Source organism: Oxyura jamaicensis, chromosome 4 (assembly GCF_011077185.1).
Source record: "Oxyura jamaicensis isolate SHBP4307 breed ruddy duck chromosome 4, BPBGC_Ojam_1.0, whole genome shotgun sequence".
NCBI lineage: Eukaryota > Metazoa > Chordata > Aves > Anseriformes > Anatidae > Oxyura > Oxyura jamaicensis.
In genome coordinates, this window is record NC_048896.1 from 16,923,330 (window position 1) to 16,943,116 (window position 19,787).

General features: G+C 40.0%; 1 protein-coding gene across 9 annotated transcripts in view; it reads right to left on the minus strand.

Annotated features, from left to right (window-relative positions):
- The window catches only part of ATRX (ATRX chromatin remodeler), an 85,405-nt gene that overhangs the window by 64,972 nt on the left and 646 nt on the right, over nucleotides 1–19,787 (minus strand). For 2 of the 9 annotated variants that reach the window (XM_035325524.1, XM_035325523.1), the window contains exons 2-7: nucleotides 14,907–15,084; nucleotides 9,694–9,806; nucleotides 6,496–6,551; nucleotides 5,115–5,167; nucleotides 3,312–3,436; nucleotides 1,918–2,037 (exon numbers count right to left, since the gene is read on the minus strand). In XM_035325524.1, the coding sequence (XP_035181415.1) occupies nucleotides 1,918–2,037; nucleotides 3,312–3,436; nucleotides 5,115–5,167; nucleotides 6,496–6,551; nucleotides 9,694–9,806; nucleotides 14,907–14,980 (541 nt within the window). In that variant the 5' untranslated portion in view covers nucleotides 14,981–15,084. Of the gene's footprint in view, nucleotides 1–1,917; nucleotides 2,038–3,311; nucleotides 3,437–5,114; nucleotides 5,168–6,495; nucleotides 6,552–7,797; nucleotides 7,929–9,693; nucleotides 9,807–14,906; nucleotides 15,085–19,787 lie in introns of those variants that run through there. The other 7 variants (XM_035325528.1, XM_035325527.1, XM_035325526.1 and 4 more) reach the window with 7 other exon arrangements.

Below are 19,787 nucleotides of genomic sequence, written 5' to 3' on the forward strand. Positions count from 1 at the left end.
CACGATGCCTCTTAATAGTACTGGGTAAGACCATTTGGATCCTAGAAAGGCAAGAGAGTTCCATTACTACTGACATTTCTAACGTAAACTAGACATGTAACTCCTAATGTAAATGTGTAGATGCAGTCTGCAAAAAACAAGACGCATTGGCTTTTTTTCTATTTTTTTTTGTTATTGTTTACGTACTCATGCTGTGCACAGAACTCAGGATGTCAAGCAGCTGGGACTACACGCTTGCCTGCTTAAATCTGTGATGATTTATCTTGTATGTGCACAGGCCAGGCACCTCATTGTGGCAGCAAGAGAAAGGTAGAGGGCCACATCATTTAACTAGACCTGCTGCATGCAGCAGGTGCAGAATAAATGGATCTACGCTATCTTTTCTGCGCAACTGTTTAGACACACTCCTAATCCAGCTGTTCTTGAGGTAGGCTGTAGCCACAACTCTCTCCTGGTTACTCTTCCTGTTCTGGAAATGGGGACAACAAAGGAGAAGGCACTACCTATTCCATTTCATTCAAAGTCAACAGGAGCTTAACACATATATGGGACAGCTTTAAAAATAAGTCATACTAAGATTACCAGCAGTGACACAAATATAGCTGAGCTTGCCCTGGGTAAAGGCATGGTCTAAAACTCTTGCTATTCCTTCCAAAACAATTATCTTCTGCAAGGCACCAGCACATGAGTAACCAGTCCACAAATACAAATGAGAGCCCTCAAACTCTCTAGGCTCAGAAAAATAAAGCTGGAAGGGCAAGTTATGAATTATCCTGAGAATGCACACACGGTCCACAAAGCTCAAGCACAAGTCCTAGCTTTCTGATATTACAGCCCTGAAGATTTCAGTTGGACCTCTTGTAAATTGTTATAAACACGAATGTAAGAAGTATTTCCCTACATGCTAAGTAGAATGTCTTCCAGTAATACAACTGAACTTTCAAAGATAAATAATTTAGAGAAAGCATTAGTGCTCAAAATGTGATTAAACACAATTTCACAGAAATGTGATTAAACACATGCCCTGCGTATGCACAAGCAAATTTCCTCACAGTTGTTTTACTTCTCTTCAACCACATATGACAGAAATAACACATAAAATTATAACAACTTTAATAGAGAGTATCTCAAATGACACAATGGGATAAGTTAGGGTCCTGGGTACTGCTGCTGGTGGGTGAACTAAGATACTGCTAGGAGTATTAAAGAAAATACCTGACTTCTTACTGGCTAGTTTGTACCTAACTTCCCCCTCACCCCCTTAAGTTTTGGAAAAATATGAAAGAGAGGATTTTGTTAGCCTTAGAAGCTACCTAACTTCTCCTGAGTTTTAGTAGAGGTTATGAAAAACCAAGGTAGCAAAGCAGCTTCTCAAAAATAACCTTCAGAAGGGCCCACCGATGGGGAATTTCCCCCAAGTTTAAAAAAATAAACAAGAAAAAGCCTTTGAATTCTCTCAGAGGCTTCAGCTTTCTTGTTAGCTCACTGATGGGTAGCTATGTCTATACGTGCCCCTGCTCAAACAATCATTTTCTTGGTGAGTCAGTCACCATTCCCTTACCAATGCTGTTCCAATATAATTCCTTAAAAAAGGAACCATTAACACCTGCTTGCAAGCAAACAACTGTTCTCAATACAAAGCAAGAAGGGTCCATATGGAGTACCTAATGATGCGTCCTATAGCTACTGAAAAAAAGAAGTGTAATGAGAACTAATCTTAGCTTTCACTGCTGCATTGCAGGGGCAGCAATGGAGGCTAATTTCAACCAGCTAGAATCCTTAATGAACAAAAAGCCAGAAGAGTGGAGGTATTTTTAGGATAATTTATTAGATGTACGAACAATTTTTAGATGTACCAAATGTGGTCATAAGCAGCAATTTAAACCCGTTTTAATAAATGTTTTAAATTGTATTTACCTCCACGCTTTTTGGGAGCTTCAGGTTTCATTTTAACGGTATTTCTGCTTCTAAATTCAGGCCCTTTAAAATCATCTTTGTCTTCATTCAGCACTGGCTCAGGCTGTACAACCACTGTACCTAGAATAATTCCATTTAGAAATTGGAAACCATTACACATCCAAATGAAGTGCAAGAGTCTTGTTTAAATAAATGCCAACATAGTATCTTTAAAAAAAAAGTGCAATTTGTTGACAGTTTCAAATGCACAGGTGTTCACAGCACAAAAAATTAAACACCACACACTTCAAACTATGTCCATTTTGTAATTGTAGGACAAAGCCAAAGACTGAACAGGCTATGAGGAGCAAGTTGTATGCTCTCTGCCCTGATGGGATATGTGCAGAAGTGGATTATCATACTGCTGGGAATTGTTCCGTACAGGAATTTGCAGTGCAATGCTGCAACTAAAGAGCTTGGGTTATGTCACTTAAATCTAGTAGAAGCCTAAAAGTAACTACTCTTCTCTCTCTCTTCCCCCTTCTACCCAGTTTCCCTCATGTTAATTTATTTCAGCATGAAATAAATAAAAGAACAATAGAATAAAACCTTTTTTCACCCTAGTAAAATTCAGAAAACTACTTTTTATTTAAACAAACAGTAATAATCAAAATTATGTGAATTAAAAACATCTTTCCTACTTAGAGCTCAGTTTTAATACTCTTGGTGTGAGGACACTGGAAATAATCCAACATTCTCAAAAAAGTAATTTTCAAGTGACTGTTTCAATGACTGCTACTCATGGAGTAAACAGTAGGAGTCCCTCCAATGTTTGCTGTAACTTTCCGAGGTAAGAAATAGAGAAGATTAATCAAAATCACACTATCGTTAAGAAGAATGGGATGTAGGCTTATAGTAACAACTATTTAAAAGGGTGCTGAAAAATAGATCTAATAATTAAATTTTCCTCCCCACATTCAGTTTGACTTCTGTTGATCTATTTCTCAATAACCTCCAAAGACAGAACAGTAAAGTAAGTAAGACTTGCGAGTGACAGAGTTTGAGACTTCTACCCAAGAACAGAAATATTTTCTCTGCTATATGGTGGTTCTGTACACATGCCCACAGCCATCTGAAATTAAGCCATCAGCACATGCTGGTATATCCACGTATTACAGTATGCTGGGTTCAGTATTAAAGGTGCTTGGAAACAGGACTTCCTCTTCTAAGTGTTTGTGCAGGGGTAGGGCAGGGGGGTGTGCACGCATGTGTGAATGTGTATGTTTATATATAAAAGCCAACAGGACCTAGGTGAGGTATTTTACTAATACTTGTGCATTCTAATTAAATATTTACGCTGCATCATAATCTTTGCTAATTTGCTGAATTCAGATACAAAGAAAGACGTGAACTACCTTTAGGCAAGCTTTTCATATCAACGTCATTTTCTGAGTTTTCATTTGAATTATCTTCATTTACAGTCTCATCTAAGATTTGTTCATCATCTGATCCGACATATTTTGTTACAATTGTAGGTTTCCTGCACAGACAGAAAAAAAAAAAAAAAACCATGCTGTGACAAAGATAACTTACTGTGATACAGGTAAGCCTGGCGCTTTGCAAGAACACCACGCTAATTGGGGAAACCTCTATTTTAATTCATTTAAAACACAAGGGGGGATGCTCTGAGTTATTATAGTAAGCAAGCTGTACAGTAGTTTTCTTATTAGGACAAGGAACACTTCCCTCCTATGCAAAATAAAAAGATATACTAATAAAGGATTTTTGTTTCACATTATTTGCTGTATGTTTTTTTGGTCATATCAAGGTTTCACATGCTTTTTAAAAAGTATACAGGAAGTCACATTTTTATAAATAAAAAAAAAAAAAGCCAGAATGAAACCCAAGTGGATGTCTACTCAGAAATGTTATACGTGGTTCCAAGTTTAAGAGGCAGCCCAAAGAGAACATACAGATATTAGCAAATGACAAAAAGCAGCTTGGCAGAAGAGACACTTGCAATGAAATAAAGGAAATGCAGAAAGAAATTAAAAAGCTGACTGGTGAATATAGCGATCAGTCTCCAGAATTTCACACCAAAGTAACTCAGAACTAACACCTTAACATGAAGAAATACACTATGTCAGGGCAGGAAAAAAAAAGGAGCGTAATTTCAATAATTTTCAGTAATACCATGGTATTACTGAAGGTAATACAGACTACTTAGGTCAGGGCAGGATGCTGTATCTAAGTATCAGGCACAGTGTGGTAAGTGTATGAGGGATGCTACATTTCATGATAGCCAGGAAGCAACAACAAAACTACCAAGGTTATATAAACAAAAGAGTTTGTCAGGAGACTGCATTCAGAAGATGAGGGAGAAATTAAAGTCAAATATGAAACCACACTTGCAAATACAGAATCAAGCCAAATACAAAAAGGGAGAATGAAGAGTGTTATTTAATTCCAACAGATATGATACAATAAATAAACTTGGATAAATATGAAACTGAAAAGAGATATGTACTGCTTAAGTGATGAGTATTAAGAAGGAAGATGTTCAAATTGTGCACTTAGAAGAGCTCACCTATCTACACAGCATACTAGGATAATAAAAAAAAATCATGAAGGAAAAAATCATGAAGGACATAACCTGAATGAGCATCAGCTGAGAGTAAAAAAGGAGGAGTTCTATTAGAAAAAGCCTGCTGTTATTTAGGTCACATATAATTTGTCTTCTTCAAACTGTAAACAGTTAACTCCATACTTTCTTTACATCAAAGAGCAAAAAGGGATTATGCAGAGATGCAGCTGCTGCACAGGACAACTTATTAGCACATTTTGATTTTACAATCCCTTGATAAGGCACATAAAGCTTTTTTTCCGTATGCCCTAGCTTATGTTTTTGGGAGAATCCCATGTGTTGAAAGAGCAAGAGTAAAGTAATTGTATAAGCACCCTTGTCCTGAAGCTGCAGGATAATCTTGTCATCTCATTATAAGTAAAAAAAAAAAAAAATAGCTTTGTGATCTTAGCTTCTTGACCCTGAAAGACTATTGGAATTGTAAATGTGCTATAAGGCATTTGTTTTACCAGAACTCTGTTAACTTAGTGGACCTAAACTGGTATACACCAAAAGCATCTGGCATAGTACAAAGACTTGGCAATATTTCCACATGATTAAAAGTAATCTATTTCCTTTTCTTTTCCGAACCTACCTTTTTGAACGTGATGATCCTAAGGATTTCATTCTTTCTGAAGAGCTGCTGCCCTAAAAACAAGAAAAAAAAGTCACTGCACTGTGACCAAGACACCTGTCAACAACACGAGCTTCTTCCATTAACTCAAACACCACCGAAACATCTCAGAAGTCACCAGCTCTTACAAAGTAAAATAAGTCAACAGAAGCATTAATAAAAAGTGACACCATTTTAATAGCCAAGCCAGTTCAGTTAACCAAAACCCATAGATTTAGTTTAAGCAGACTTAAGACTCCAAGGAGCCGTAATACCTTTACAAACATGTTTTAAAATAGGTGTCACCAAACTCTAAGTCATTAACCTAATGCTCACAAACCTCGCTAGCCATGTATCTTGAGAGAAGGTAACAAAGAGTGCCGTTGTAAATTGAGGCATTCACAGAAAGACACTGTACATCTCAAGCACTCTCCATGAAACTGAGGAAGTTTTGCCCTTGCAATTGTCAGCTCCCAGCACCATGCTGCAAGTTCTCAGCTTTCTGGAGCAGGGCAAAGCATAGGTCAGATCAATGACCATTCTGAATCACAACAGGACTGGGGCCTCTGAGTCTGTGCATCTTTACCGCAACGTTAACTCTCCCACAATTAACGCACAGAAGAATGGTCTAACTCAGCTCACGGTGTAAAACGACACTGAGCACACACACCTGTCTGTCTCCATACTGCTGCACATTTTCACTTTTTATACAAGTCACTGGCATTCCTCACAGCACCTCAGTGCTGCAGCAGCTTACGCAGCTCTATGAGCATCTATTGTTATCTGAGTAATATGGTGTGAGCATTAACAAGGGAGACCAATTCTTTTAAGCAAAAATTAAATAGGAGTCTGTTTACAAACAATTCAAAGAACAGAATTAAGGAGAAAAAATATTAACTGAATTTTTTTAAAAGAAGTCACTTTGCAATACACTCCGTCTGAGTAAATTAACAACACTGTGCAAAAACACAACTGTACGCTTTAGGCAATCATAAGTTAACTCTCTGAAGTACATTAGAGACATTGTACCCAGGAACTATTGTACGTCAGAAAAAACAGTGAAATCATCCAAGTAAACTTGTGTGTTTCAGTAATTTAAAGAAGGGGATGAGGGAGAAGCAAGATGGCTTGCATATGCCTAAATCACATTATCATTCAGAATTTTAAATTTTCTTTTAAATTTATTTTAGAATATTTCACAACTGAAGTTTCTATTCAGCAGACAGAATATTTACTGCATATGGTTCTGACAACATTCTTTGAGCATTTATTGTAAACAGCAACCAAGCGAACTCTGTTTCTTACACACCACACATTCTGTACTAGTCACACAACTAAAATTCAAAAGCATTTTTATTCCTACCTCTTCTCTGTTGTTCTCCATTGATGTTGGACTACTCTCAGGTTCTCTACTTTTACCTACAGAGAGAAAGGAAAGGAATCCACTGAAACACAATAAATATTAGCAGTTCTTCGCATTGTATGTCATAGCATCGTTTATATTTCATCAGCGTGAATAAAGGTGACTGCGGAACTTTAACAGAACTTTGTACAACAGCAAAACACAGCTGACTGCATGGCAGAAATTTCACAGAAACCATATAGGAATTACTTTCAGTTTTCTAAGTTGCTGCTGGGCTGAAAGAGAGCCTTCCCATTGTTGAAGAAATGAGAGTGCAACTGTATATGCAAGGATAATAGAGTCAGTCTATTATTTTTTTTAAATCTCTAAGAAGTGTTTTTCTTCCACATTTTGACATTAAAAGCACCATCTTAAGTCTAGGATCATGGAACTGCACACAAAAATCAATGTATGATAGAGAATTCTCATTTCTTGATCTTAGTAGCTGCGGAGTACAAAACCTAAAGACAGGGAACTCATGACTACCTGTTCCATCCACCAGTCCTGGTGATGGAGAGGAGTTTCTAGTTCAGTGGTTTAATGATACTCATACAAAGTTGCTCAAAAACATAGTAATAGCACTATTTTAATAGATACACTACTAAGAAACATGCAAGTGTAGTGATAGTGTAATTACAGGATGAGTATCATTACCATTTGTCATAATAGCATGAGACTGCGGGCATTGCAACTCACTATTTCCTGATCCTTTACTCTTGGGAGGAAAATAAAACTATAGTATTTTATATTAAATAAATAAATAGGAAATTTCATGCTGAGTATTTGACTAAGGCTAAAATGTACCCAAACAATTTAGCCTAAATTATCCGACCATTTCTGCATGCAAAGCTGGAGAGGGGAATCAAAACAGATAAACAAAGCTTCTGCCCCCGCTCCCTTTAAATACATAAAATCTCCTGTATGGAAGCGGCTTTCCCCCATTTTGAGGGGAGAACCTGAAATCTGGCAGAAGGGTTCCATTTCCTTTGGAGATGGGACCCTGCGTCACTTCTACTTTTGACCAATTTTGCCCAAGTACTAAATCCATTGAAGATAACACAGTTTGTATATGCTTAGTACAGGTTTCTTTGATTCTGGTAGATAAAGTCTGCAGATTCTGCCTTCTCACTGCCCATGCGCTGCTCCCGAAAGCAACTGAACATGCTTCCTCATCTCAGCTTCTACACGTGAGTGAACTGTACATGCGCCATCCCCGCATTATGACCGAGCATGCTGCGTCCCTTCCCAGCTCCTAGCGCTGACCAAACTGCATATGCTCCATCCACTCCAGGGCTAGGGGAGCACAGGATTTCCCCGTGCCTGCTGCTCCAGGGCTGGTCACTTGAAACAAGAGCAGGAAGTCAGTCTCTCCTACGCTCTCAGTGATCCTCCTGCTGGCACCCACGAAATGTAGAGGGAGACATCCGATTCGAATGCAGAGGGGATAAAGAAACATTATTAAGGCTGTAAAATCAAGTGCTCAAAAATTAAGAAAAGCCAGAATCAGGATCATATCAGTGTAATTTCACTTATCACTCCCACAACCTAAGCATTACAGTACAGTTAACTCCACAGCAGTGCACAAGATCAAGCACTCAACAAGCAACTGTTTCATATTTCAATTGACCTGTGTTCAATTGACTTGTGTGTGTGGCAGGGACATGCTCCAGCTTCCTCGAGCCACAGCTAACCATCTTCATCATCATCACCTCTCTCCTTACAACACTCCAGTTAATAATTTACATACCCTCCAAATTCTGGAACACAATGAGATCCCTGACTATAAACAGTTGATTTGGCCCCAATCTTGTCCAGTACTTACACTGAATAAGTATTCTGTGGTAATATATATATATATATATATATATATACACATATATATACACACACACACACATATACACATATATATCTATATGTATATAGAGATATAGATAGATATTTTAGTTCCTAGAGACATTCAAATTATGCACAGAAAGCTGGGAGGGGAAGTAACTTTGCACGGTTAATTCTGGCATTTCCTAATATTTAATTCTTGACTTTTCAACTTTAATATGTTCTCTTTTTAAAGAATAAAATCTCAAGAAGAACACTGAAGCATGTCTGCTTTTAATTAGTCAGCCTACCTCTGTCTCAAAGTAAATCTGTATTTTGAGGCAAGTAGCCAAATTCTACTTCATAACCACAGCAGATAAAGGGAAAAGATTTCTTTCAAAACGCTATGCTCCACAGCTAAATCTCCCTTGGAAATACGTACATCTCTATCAGTTTAATTTATTATTCTGTTTAAGAAATTACTTGTGGGATACTTTCTTCAATGTTAACATTTAATCGGACGTTGACACAAGGCAGATAGCACCACATGGCGGTAGACTCTGAAGACAAAACACTGAATGAAAAACCTCACACACAGGTTTATTACTTGTGACAACAGTTTGAAAATAAACTCCATAGCACAGCCAATACATTCTCATTCTCCTGAACCCTATCATTTCAGCGCAATTTTTAGCTCATGGAACAGCAGAGTCTGAGAAGTTGTGTACCTGTCAACCCAGGCCCGGTTAAATTGGGAAACAAACTGTACTTGGTACTGTTATGAAATAGTTTCACTTTTTTTTTAACGACTGTAATCAAACTAAAACGTTTACAATTTGTAACCAATTTTGAACCTGTAAGTAAAAATTTCTAACACCAAATTTGCCGTACTATAGCACTCTTTTGTTTGTTTGTTTGTTTGTTTTCTAATGTTTCCAGATTAAATGTAGAAATAGTTTTTAAGTAATTATGGAAGCATAACCTCAAGAACTTCTTCCTCAACTGCACGGACCACAAAAGCTTTACTTCAGCAGAAGAAATAAAATACTGCCCTTAAACCTTGAGGAAAACTGAACATGGAACCCCTTCCACAGCAAACACGTGCATGTTTGCCTTGTTTCTCATGTTTCACAGAAGGCAGAATACCACCAGTATCAGCTCTGTTCACATTGAGAAAACATTCATAACTGAAAGAAATACTGCGTCAAAGGCTGGACACATTTATCAAGATACCACTTGATTAAATCACATTAGGACTTGGCATAACCGCCCCAGCGAAGCGTGATATAAGGAAATCACAACACAAAGCTCTTTGACTTCAGAATCATATGCATGTCTTTTTACCTATGGTTTTGTTTTTAGATAATGCTGGAGGAGAATTTGCGTCCTCAGATTCTTCCGATGAGTGAGCCAAGAAGTCATGGAGTTTCTGCACCAATGTATTCAACTTGCTTTCACTGTCAAAATACAAGTAAAACTTGAAGTTACCTACAGATCTCACACTAGTCCAGCATGCCTGAAAGAGATTCTAAGTCCCAATTAATATATACCTATAGGAGAAACACAATTATTGCCTAAACATTTGGTTCCACAAGGAGAATATCAAAGAAAATTTTAAGAGGACATAGTTTTATAAAACACTGTGTTAAAAAAAAATACAAACACACAGGTGCAGCCTTTTTGGCAAAGCACTAAGGACGTGTTAACAGAAACAATATATATATTTTAAACTGTTTTAAGCTAAATAAACATGATTTAAAAATTCAAGAAAATCTGAGTGGCAATGCTACTATGACATGAACATAGTGAAAAACTAATTTAAGATTCTACTTTGTAAGAAGAATCTAAGGAGGTACAAAACTGAGCAGGTAAAAAAATAAAATCTTGACTTAATTATTTAAAAAATAGTAACATCTGGGGATATAAAACTCTACAAATAATATATATTTTTTAATCTACAATGTCAATAACAGGTCCATTAAGTGTGACAGATCTACATGCTTACACCTTATAATATATCAACTTCACACATTTACACACACACACACTGTATCCTATATTAGTTCTGTCGAAAACCAACCAGATACGCTCAGATCATGCCATGATCTTTCTGTACCAGTATTCATAATTAATTTATAAAGTGCACTACCCTGAGAATTTTCACCAGGCAGTTTCTGACACCAGGAACCACTAGTCATGTATCTCTACTCAGTGCAGTAAAAAGGCCCCACTTTTCCCCTATGTTTCTATTGTACAGGAACACCTCCTCATGATAAGCACTTTATTCCCTCGCAATTCATGTTGCTTATTTCAGACTCTTTTTTTTTTTCCACCCACAGCTTCTACAATTTCCCGAGACAAGTGTGTTTTTCTAACTGCAAGTACCAGACCAGGGCCAAGGGCAGCCATCCCCCAGACCACCGCTATCAGAAGTCACCACACTCGGCTGCTTGTCTCTGATTCCCTCCCAGCTGCTATCAATTCTCCGAAATCTGCTAGCCGATATGTCTGAGTCATCATACCTTATCTGCTATTAGATACAGCTTCCCAAACTGCTGAGCTGCACTATCTTCTTCGTAAGTTAACCCAGTTAAAGGATAGAGGCTTCTCGTCACTGTTTTCTAATCTCCTCGTTATTTCCAAAAGTCTTCTGATAGTAAGAGGAAATAAGATTTTCTGTCCCTGTTCTACTGTTTGTAGAATCTTTTGAATATTTATCAGAAACTCGATCCTCTCACCTTTAGCATCTCTACTGTTTTTCTGAACACATCAATAAATTTATTAACTCCTGACTCTCAGATTAACGACTCTTGCTGAGGAAAATCACCCGTTTCAGAAAAAATAAACATGCAGGTGAGAGATCCCTTGAGCAACATGTAAAGGGCAGCATCAAATTAATTCAAATAACTACTTAAAACAGTGAGAAGTAACTGTCCATACAACAGCATTAAGCATCCATCCTAAAAATAAAATAAAAAAAAAAAATAAAGTTTAAAATGATTTTCTGAAGGACTCAAAACAAAATTGCATTTTGTCATGAGAAGATTTTTGTGAACGAGGACAGTTTTCTTTTGAGACTGTAATTCTGGACTATATACCATCAGTCGCTTCAGCAACTCTGAAAGACAGTAACAAAGCCTGGATTATTCTCAAGTGCATCTTAAAATTGGTCTCTCCATCTATCTCAAAGTCGTCGGCTCTAACTACCAGATTCACACTGCTACACAACTGCCAGTCCTGGAACTTGTGCTTCCCTTCTTGTCACAGATGGAGGGCACACCTGGAAAACACTGCAGATGACAATGGTACACACACCTCAGCTTAAAGAGACTGCGTGCTCTTTAGAAAGGAGCTTAAATGATGATTTGTTCACATTAGGTTTAAAAAAATGAAAGAATTGCTCAGGATTATTGGATAGTAGAAGCGCGTAAAGAAATTTTATTTCCTATCTCAGTGAAGAATTAATGCATATAAAGAAAGGCAACACAAAGTTGGTCTTTGGTACTACTAAAAAAAAAACACGTGGAATTTAGTTTATAAAGCATGTGCTCTTTTAGTTTATAAATAACTTGTTTTGGTCATAACATCTCAGAAAATAAAATGATCACTATAGCCAAGTTACATTATTTTTCTCAACATAAAACACTCAGAACACTGTGCATGCATCTTTGTGACCAACAACTTGGAACATGATCGGCAGCCAGCTATTGTCTCTTATCCTAACTAGCCTACAAGTATTGTTTTCTGAGCAAAAACATTCGTGCTGACACACCAAAAAATCTACGAACTAATACTAAAAAGCCTCCTCAGCTTGCTTTTCCTCTAGATTATTCAGCATTTCGTACCATAAGCCTGTATTAGCAGTAATAGGTCAAATTTAAATAAAGGCCTTACACCTAATATACTTCAACACAAAGAAACTGTGATTTAGGGCAATGCTTTTGCACAAAATCCTCATTCTTTGTAATGTACTGTCATAAATTGACACAGTAAATTCATCCCAGCAGCTAAAATGTGTATTAAAAAATACACAGGAGCCTAAAAACTTCAAAGCACCTCAGGAGCACTAAGGGAAGCAGTCTCCCTCTACCGTGAATCGACCGTGCCTGCGCTATTTCCTAGAGCTTCCAGGCTCACATGTAAAGAAACTGCTTCACCACCAGTCTAGAGCTATTTCAACACTGCTCAGCCTAATTAGAACAGGAACAAAAGGAGCGGTGTCCTACTATTATTGGTTTGGCTGTGACCCTGATTTGTGACCTTGAGAAGTTGTCGTGCAAGAGCACAATTTCTCACCTAAACTCCGAGCGAGTGCTGCACGCCTAACCAGCGCAGGCCTGGCCCTTAGCGTGAGAACAGAGTCTGCAGCAGGCAAACCCTGCAGGAGGCTAAATGATGCTCCAAATGAGCAGAAGAGCGGAGAAGAAAAAGGAAGTGGGGGCATGGGGAAGAGGTGGAAGTGTGGTATCCTCATCAAGCTAACCAAGACACACCACACCTGATTCCATCTGGCTGTCACCCACCGTCTCCCTGCGCTTACCCCATTAGAAAACTTGTTAGTGCATTCGTTTTCTGTCTGCTCTCCTCAGGCGCCTTGAAAGCAGAGGTGGGGAATGCCCCATCTACCGACAAGATCTAGAAGAACATTTTAAAACTATTTTCCTTTCAACAACTGAATTCCCCATTATTCCACAGCATCCCACCAACTTTTAGCCTCAGTGCTGCTCATCTGAATTTCAAATGCCTCTGGCAGTCAGCGGTACAGGAGCACTTCCCAGTTTTCTATCTCAGTTTGTTTACAAATATGTCTTGCAGACTTTTTCCTTTGAGAATTCTCAACTGCCTCTAACTCAGCACTTGTCTGAAATCTTTGTTTACACCTTGAAAGCAGTTCAAGGGCACGAGTTTTTTAATCCATCTTTACAGTTCCTTCAAATTAATTCCCAATTATTTTTCACTTTGGAAGCTGAAAGGAAACACTGCAGAGCAACAGCTATTAAGCGGACAAAACTAAACAATCCTTAAAAAATACAGAAAATTAAAACCAGATGTTCTTTTAAACCCCCTGAACTGTAAACTAGCATCCTCGCCTTCAAACAGTACTGTATGTGAATGACAACCACAACAACCCACAGCAGAAGTCTGCATGTTTTAATTAAGGCAATGGGAAGAGAAAAGGAGAGACAGACTGCCTGTGTTAGGTAACAACAAGGTTTGGTGCTGCTGACCCAACGCAACCAAAGGCACTTCTGATGTCAAGTGCTAGTAGAGATGCATCCAAAGCTCTCAAAGAGATCAGAACCCGTTTTTCCTGTTTCCTATTTCTAAGGCATTACTACCAGGACCGTCTTTAAAAATAACTGCTTTACTGTAAAGAAAGCAGAAATTCATGCATTTAATTAAACATCCAGTCCCAAAACTGTTAGGAGTCATCCCTTCCCCCCCTTAAAAGTCTAACTTGCTGTCCTACTACCTAAGTCTGAATATAATCAGGCCGCTATTCTGTCACCTGCAGAGCTTCATAAAAGATTTCCCTGAAGGAAAGGAGAGGTGTTAGACTTGCCCCAACGCCATGATTTCAGTTAAAAGGGCAGAGGCTACGCAGCACTTTCATACAAAACGCATCAACATTGTGGCTGAATACTCAGGAATGAAATGGCTCAAAACTGTTGAAGGAGAAAGATGATTAAAATCTACAGAAGGAGCTGCTCCCTAATCAGAAAAGGAGTGAACACACCTGAAGTGCCATGAAAAGACTACTTCGCTCTGAAAAAACACATAACCAGAAAATAAAGCAGCCTATTGTTGTATCACTTGAACAAGAGCACGTGTTTTACAAGGGCAGGGCTATAAAGCACTATTATCTTTTATTGGGTTTTGTGGTTTTGTTTTTAAACTCAGCAATGGTTTTCCAAGAGCAAAGCAAAATGATATAGTATAGGTTAAATCAGATTACTATTTTACAAAACACTCATATTGATACACCAGTCACACCATAACGAGAGCAGCTTCACAGCCAGAGCTCTCACAGTGTGTTCGGGCTGACATGACCCAGTCCCACCGCCCAAGGACGCACACCCTCAGCGCCCATCCACAAACACCTGGTGCCACACTCACCTCTCTCCTTCCCCCTCCACTGCAGCACAATAATCGGTGTGATCCACACGCTGAAACCAATCCAGAGTAGAAGTAGCTGTTCCTTCTGCTGCATTTGTTTCCCTAATCGCTGCTCATGGTACAAATGTTTCTGCAAGTGCAGGTGACTGAGATTTATAAACTTCAGTGGCAGCAATACGTGAACTTGAGCTACCGTGCTAGCCTAGAGCTGGTCAGGTAGGGGAGACTAAGAAGCGGAGCAACCTCTAGGCTGGGAGGGAGCTGAGATCAGCTAGCCCCACGCCCCCCCAGCAGGCTGCCCACAAACACGGCCAGCCGGGCTCCGGACACCTCCAGGCAGAGACTCCACAACCTCTCGCCAACCGATTCCAGCGTTTGACCTTTCTCACAGCAACGGAGTCCCCCTGGGGTCAGACAGAACCGCGCCACGCTGCACTCACTGGATCAAACACAGCCAGGAGATGCCTGAACACTGCAGGAGAGGAACACTGAAAGGAGATGCGACCACCAGCATTTCACTGAACTCGCAGCTTCTATTCTTAAGGCTTCATTATTGCAGGTTCCCTCTTATTTGGGTTAGAACTGACTCTGATCCACAGGGGCTTAATCAAGTGATACCTAGCAGAGTTCAAGACACTTGATGATAGGGATGAAAGAACTCTGGAGTGTCAGCACAGCACAACAGGCTCAGACAAGTAAACAGAATTAGTTCTCTCCAGACACACAAGGGGAATGGTTTGAAGTCGCTAAGAGACCCTTTATCACATTCAAGGAAAATTACACACTTTTTCTTTAGACGGTATCCAAACAATTGTAACATGATTTGGCCGAGTTATCACGCTACAGTGAAAAGTGAAGTTTGTTTGTTTAAAATATACACACACACCTCCTTTGTTAGTGGGCTTGACTGCTGTATGGAAGTCTGTAACTTCCATGGTTAAATAGTCTGCAAACTTAAAACCACTGACTGAAGTCAAGCCTTTGAAAACCTAAATATTGTGTTTTCACCTTTATGAGACAAAAATCACAGCAAACTGAGGATCTTCATGCATTAATTCAGGAAAGGAAGCCGAAGCTAGCATGTACTTAGCCTACAAGACAAAGTACTGCTAAAAAAGTGGAAGTATGTTTCATTTAAAGGAAAAGAAGGGTTCCATTCCATGACATCACGTCCCTCTGATTCTAGAATTGCCTTCTCCTTTGTTTCATTTGTCCTCCATTTTCTGGAATTTGTCAAAGACTCTCACTGAGACCTTATTCATTGCAAACTATAAGAAATAAAGCGTGTTCCTTCAAGTCTTCCAGATACTCCCCACCGGGCTTCTTATCAGGTTTTAAGGGTTATAATGTTCCTGAAACACATTTTTTTTATTTTCCAAGATAACAGTCATCTCAGTTTGCCGCACTAACAATGCTGAATTTATTGCCAAAGTTTTTGTTTCGCTTTACATGATCAATGTACCCACCCCACAAGACTTCTACTGTCGGATGTGTTGAGACAAATTCCTACAGCTGTGCAGCTTTCAGACAAACCGCCTAAACTGCACTGAAGTTGACACTTGGCAACAACCTGGGAAATCAAGGTCTTGATTTTCAGTTTCACTCCTTTTCTTTAAAAATAATAATAATAATAATAATAATTAAAAAACAACATCAGTCAATCCATCATCCATCCTGCATGACAACTGCCTGGGGCTAGTTTTTATAACTAATTATGACAGCTTAGTACTCTTTCTTTAGTAAATTAGAGAGCTTTACCTACCATCTCTGAAAGTCAATATAAAACCTTCTATTATATTCACCACTGACTTTTTGTCAGTTTCATCTTTTCCCTCCTGACTCACCACTAGAACAACCTGCAGTGACCTATCCATGAACCGGTTCGTACTTCCAAACCACCTACGGGCACAAACTCCAGCGATACGAAACACGATTTCCTGAGGTTCAGCACTATCCCTAGGCTTCCCTGTTTATACAAGGCATATCTAGTGATCCCATCTAGGAACACCGTTTGTCACAGGCATTTGTTTTTATGGAGAACACAACACGTTAGTGTTATTTTATGTTTTGACATTTTCTTTTGGCAGGTTACACGCAAGCAAAAAGCACCAACTCTTCCTCCCTCCTGGCAGAGGTCGCGAGTGCACGTGGAATCTTATACTCGTCTGTAATGAGAATGGGAATTTCAAGTTCCAATAGTGTCAAGGTATCCCTATGTCACGGCAAATTATTCCACAAAAAATGAAGGTACCTTCGGTCAACCCCTACAGAGACCACAAAAAGTTCACATAACCCTAAGAGGCGGGGCTATACTGAAGCAGAAACAACACGGCCACTGCAGAAGATTCTGCCTCAGAGGGATTTCATTTCAGCAGTGTGAACGCATTGGCTCAGGGACATCTAGGAGAGAAGATGACAGCCAGCCTAACGTTTTGATTCTTGAAGAGCAAAGGATCTGCTTATGCCCATTTCACAGGGCTGTGTGGAAGACTGCTAACTTCCACTGTACCTTCAGAGAATGTGGATGATTACTCCGGACTTATTTACTCCGGCATTAAATAGCATGCCTCACACAACCCTGTAGTGACAGGACAAAGACATTCAAGTGACCCAAAAACTTAAAACCATACCGCAAGTTGGAAAATCTGACACATAAGCAGTTGACATGAAGTTTATTGTACCAGCTTACTACTTGGTACCACTGTGCTGCCTCCTTCATAGGCCAAGGGACTAAGATCCAAAATTTAATCTTTTTCTATGGTTGTGCTTATACAGTATGATCTATGAAATGGTAGGAACAGGTCGGGTCACTATGACAAAAATTCCTTCACCCTTAATGAAATAAAATCAAGTTCTATATACTTTGGTCCAAGTATCTTCACCAACGTTTACAGAAGCAGGAATTTTTATGTTTCTTAGTCAGTTACTCCAGTTTCCATCATGGTTTTCAGCATTCCAAACTTCTCATTTGGATGCAGAAGATTCCTTGGTTCTTAAAATTAGAGAAGGTTATTCCCTACATCGTAACTTGAATGCTCCAAAATCAGTGAACTAGTATAGAACAATTACTTTCCTTCTGAGCAGAAGTCTGTCTTCCAGAAGTAATGGGAGATTTTCAAAACTCTACTGCCTGCATATCCTCTAAACAATTCCACCACCAATCCCCTAGCTGTGTTTCTGCAGGCTTCTTAAACAAGCTGATACCAGAAGCTGAAATGAACGTGTAGGGATACAGTGCAGGTTGACAGCGCCGCAGCAGCTGCCAGGCCAACAGGTCTCGCTGGAAATGGGAGCAAAGAAGTATGCGCGTGCATCCGTGTGTCTGTGCGTGAACAAAAGGCAGGGAGAGCACCTTTGCTTCTCCATCAAGACATTACCACATCAAGGACTCATTCATGGTGCTTCTTCTTTTCCCTCTCATTCTCTCCAACTCCGGTATTACTAGAACTTGAATTGACATAAATAAGAAAAAGCCCTTGCAATGTGTTCATCAGCTCACAAACCCTATGGCACCCGACAACATCATGCCTACTTCCTAACACAGAACCGTCCTTACACAGTAAAAACAAACTCTTCAAGATGAGCTCCGTGTGGGATAAAGATTACCAAAAAACATTTGGACTGACTGAGAACTGAGTTCATGAACAGAAAAAAAACCTCTGGAGCACCAAAAAGATGACATACTACTGAATAGTTTGTCAGAGGGCCCACTTACTGGGACAGATTCAATCTCCAATCTACCTTGTACATACTTTTTGATCTTTGAGGTTACAAATGAAACTCTGCAACAACCCCAGTTACCTTTCTGTCTGCAGGTAATCTGAAACATTGAGTGGAAAAGGTAAAAGCTTCTGTATCCTCTGAATTCCACTGAAGCATAGAATAAAGCAGCCTCTTAGCATTCATGCTAGTTGTTGCGCTAGTGACAATTTAAGAGCATGGAAAGAGTTAAGTATAAAACATTCATGACGGTTGATTAAAAAAAGACAAGAAAACAGAATATGGGAAAATGGGGGAAAAAAAATACAACAGCGATGACAGAATAAGAAGCAGAGAGGTCCAAACGGAAGAACGTTTTTCAGAACATGCAATACTAATTACGACTGTAAAGCAGTCAATAAATATAAGTAGGCAAGTTCTTTTTGCAACAGAGAAATCAGACTCTATGCTTGATTTTCAAGGCTTGGAGATGAAAGAAGCAAAATCCGTCATCTAGTATTTCAGTCTACACGTAAAATAATTGATGCAACACAAAACTGGTTTAAGCTGTCAAAGTACTTTAAGAACGTGGGGTAAGAAGATGAGAAATAAGGAGAGGGAGAGATGGGCAATCTGTCTTATAAAATGAAGAAAACCTGCTGAACAAACTTCGCTGTTGGGAAGTCGTGCACCAAATAACGCATATTTGTAATGCTTATGAATTGCATCTAGCATGTGATCAACGTCAGCAACGATGATGATCATCTTGTTAACGTTTTCTGTTACGTACACATGTATAATTTCCTCTGAAGTTGTAAGGCTTTAAAACCAAGTTGTACCCAAGAGTTAAAAAAAACACTGTCCGCCTAAGTTTTGGCAGAAACTAAATGGTGGTTGTGAACTATTCGAGTCTGAGACGGGGAAAGGTACACAAATACACACACAGGAGAAAGTTTACCCGAGTTGCAGTACCTAGGATGTGTGATGCTCGCTCTAACGTTATGATATGGAAGAAACACGTAACGTTTGCGAGGGCTCAGCGGCGACACTCCTTGTTTACACAGCAGCTCACCCCTTGCTTACACACCCTCAGGCGCTTTGCACACTCGCGTGTGACTGACAGCGCCGAGCAGAGCCCCCTGAGAGCCGTGGATAAACCGAAACCATACAAAGCCAACTCCGTTCACACTTTAATATGGCGTCTCTTTTTTAACAGGGGCTTGGGCTGCTGCTGTACTTTATGCAGCCCCCCCGTCAACGGTGGCTTGGGAGGTTTGGTTAGTTTGGGGAGCTTATTTAGCTTGGGGAGCCCCCGGGAGGGGAAACACCTCGGCGGGGACCCGCCGGGGGGGGGGGGGGAAACACCTTGAGGGGAAAGCACCTCGGGGATGGAGGGAGGCGTGTGAGGGAGCAGCCCCGCGACAGCCCTGCCCCGGGGGGCCGCTCCCCGGGGCGCACCCCGCCGCCGCCTGAGGGACCGCCAAGCGGGGCCGCCGTCCCCTCCCCCGGCCCCCCGCCGCCGCCGCCGCCGCCGCCATCCCCTCCCCCTGCCCGGCCTCCGCCAGCCACGGGCCGGGCCGGGCCGAGCGCAGCCCCGCCCCAGGCGGGCCGAGGAGGCGCCG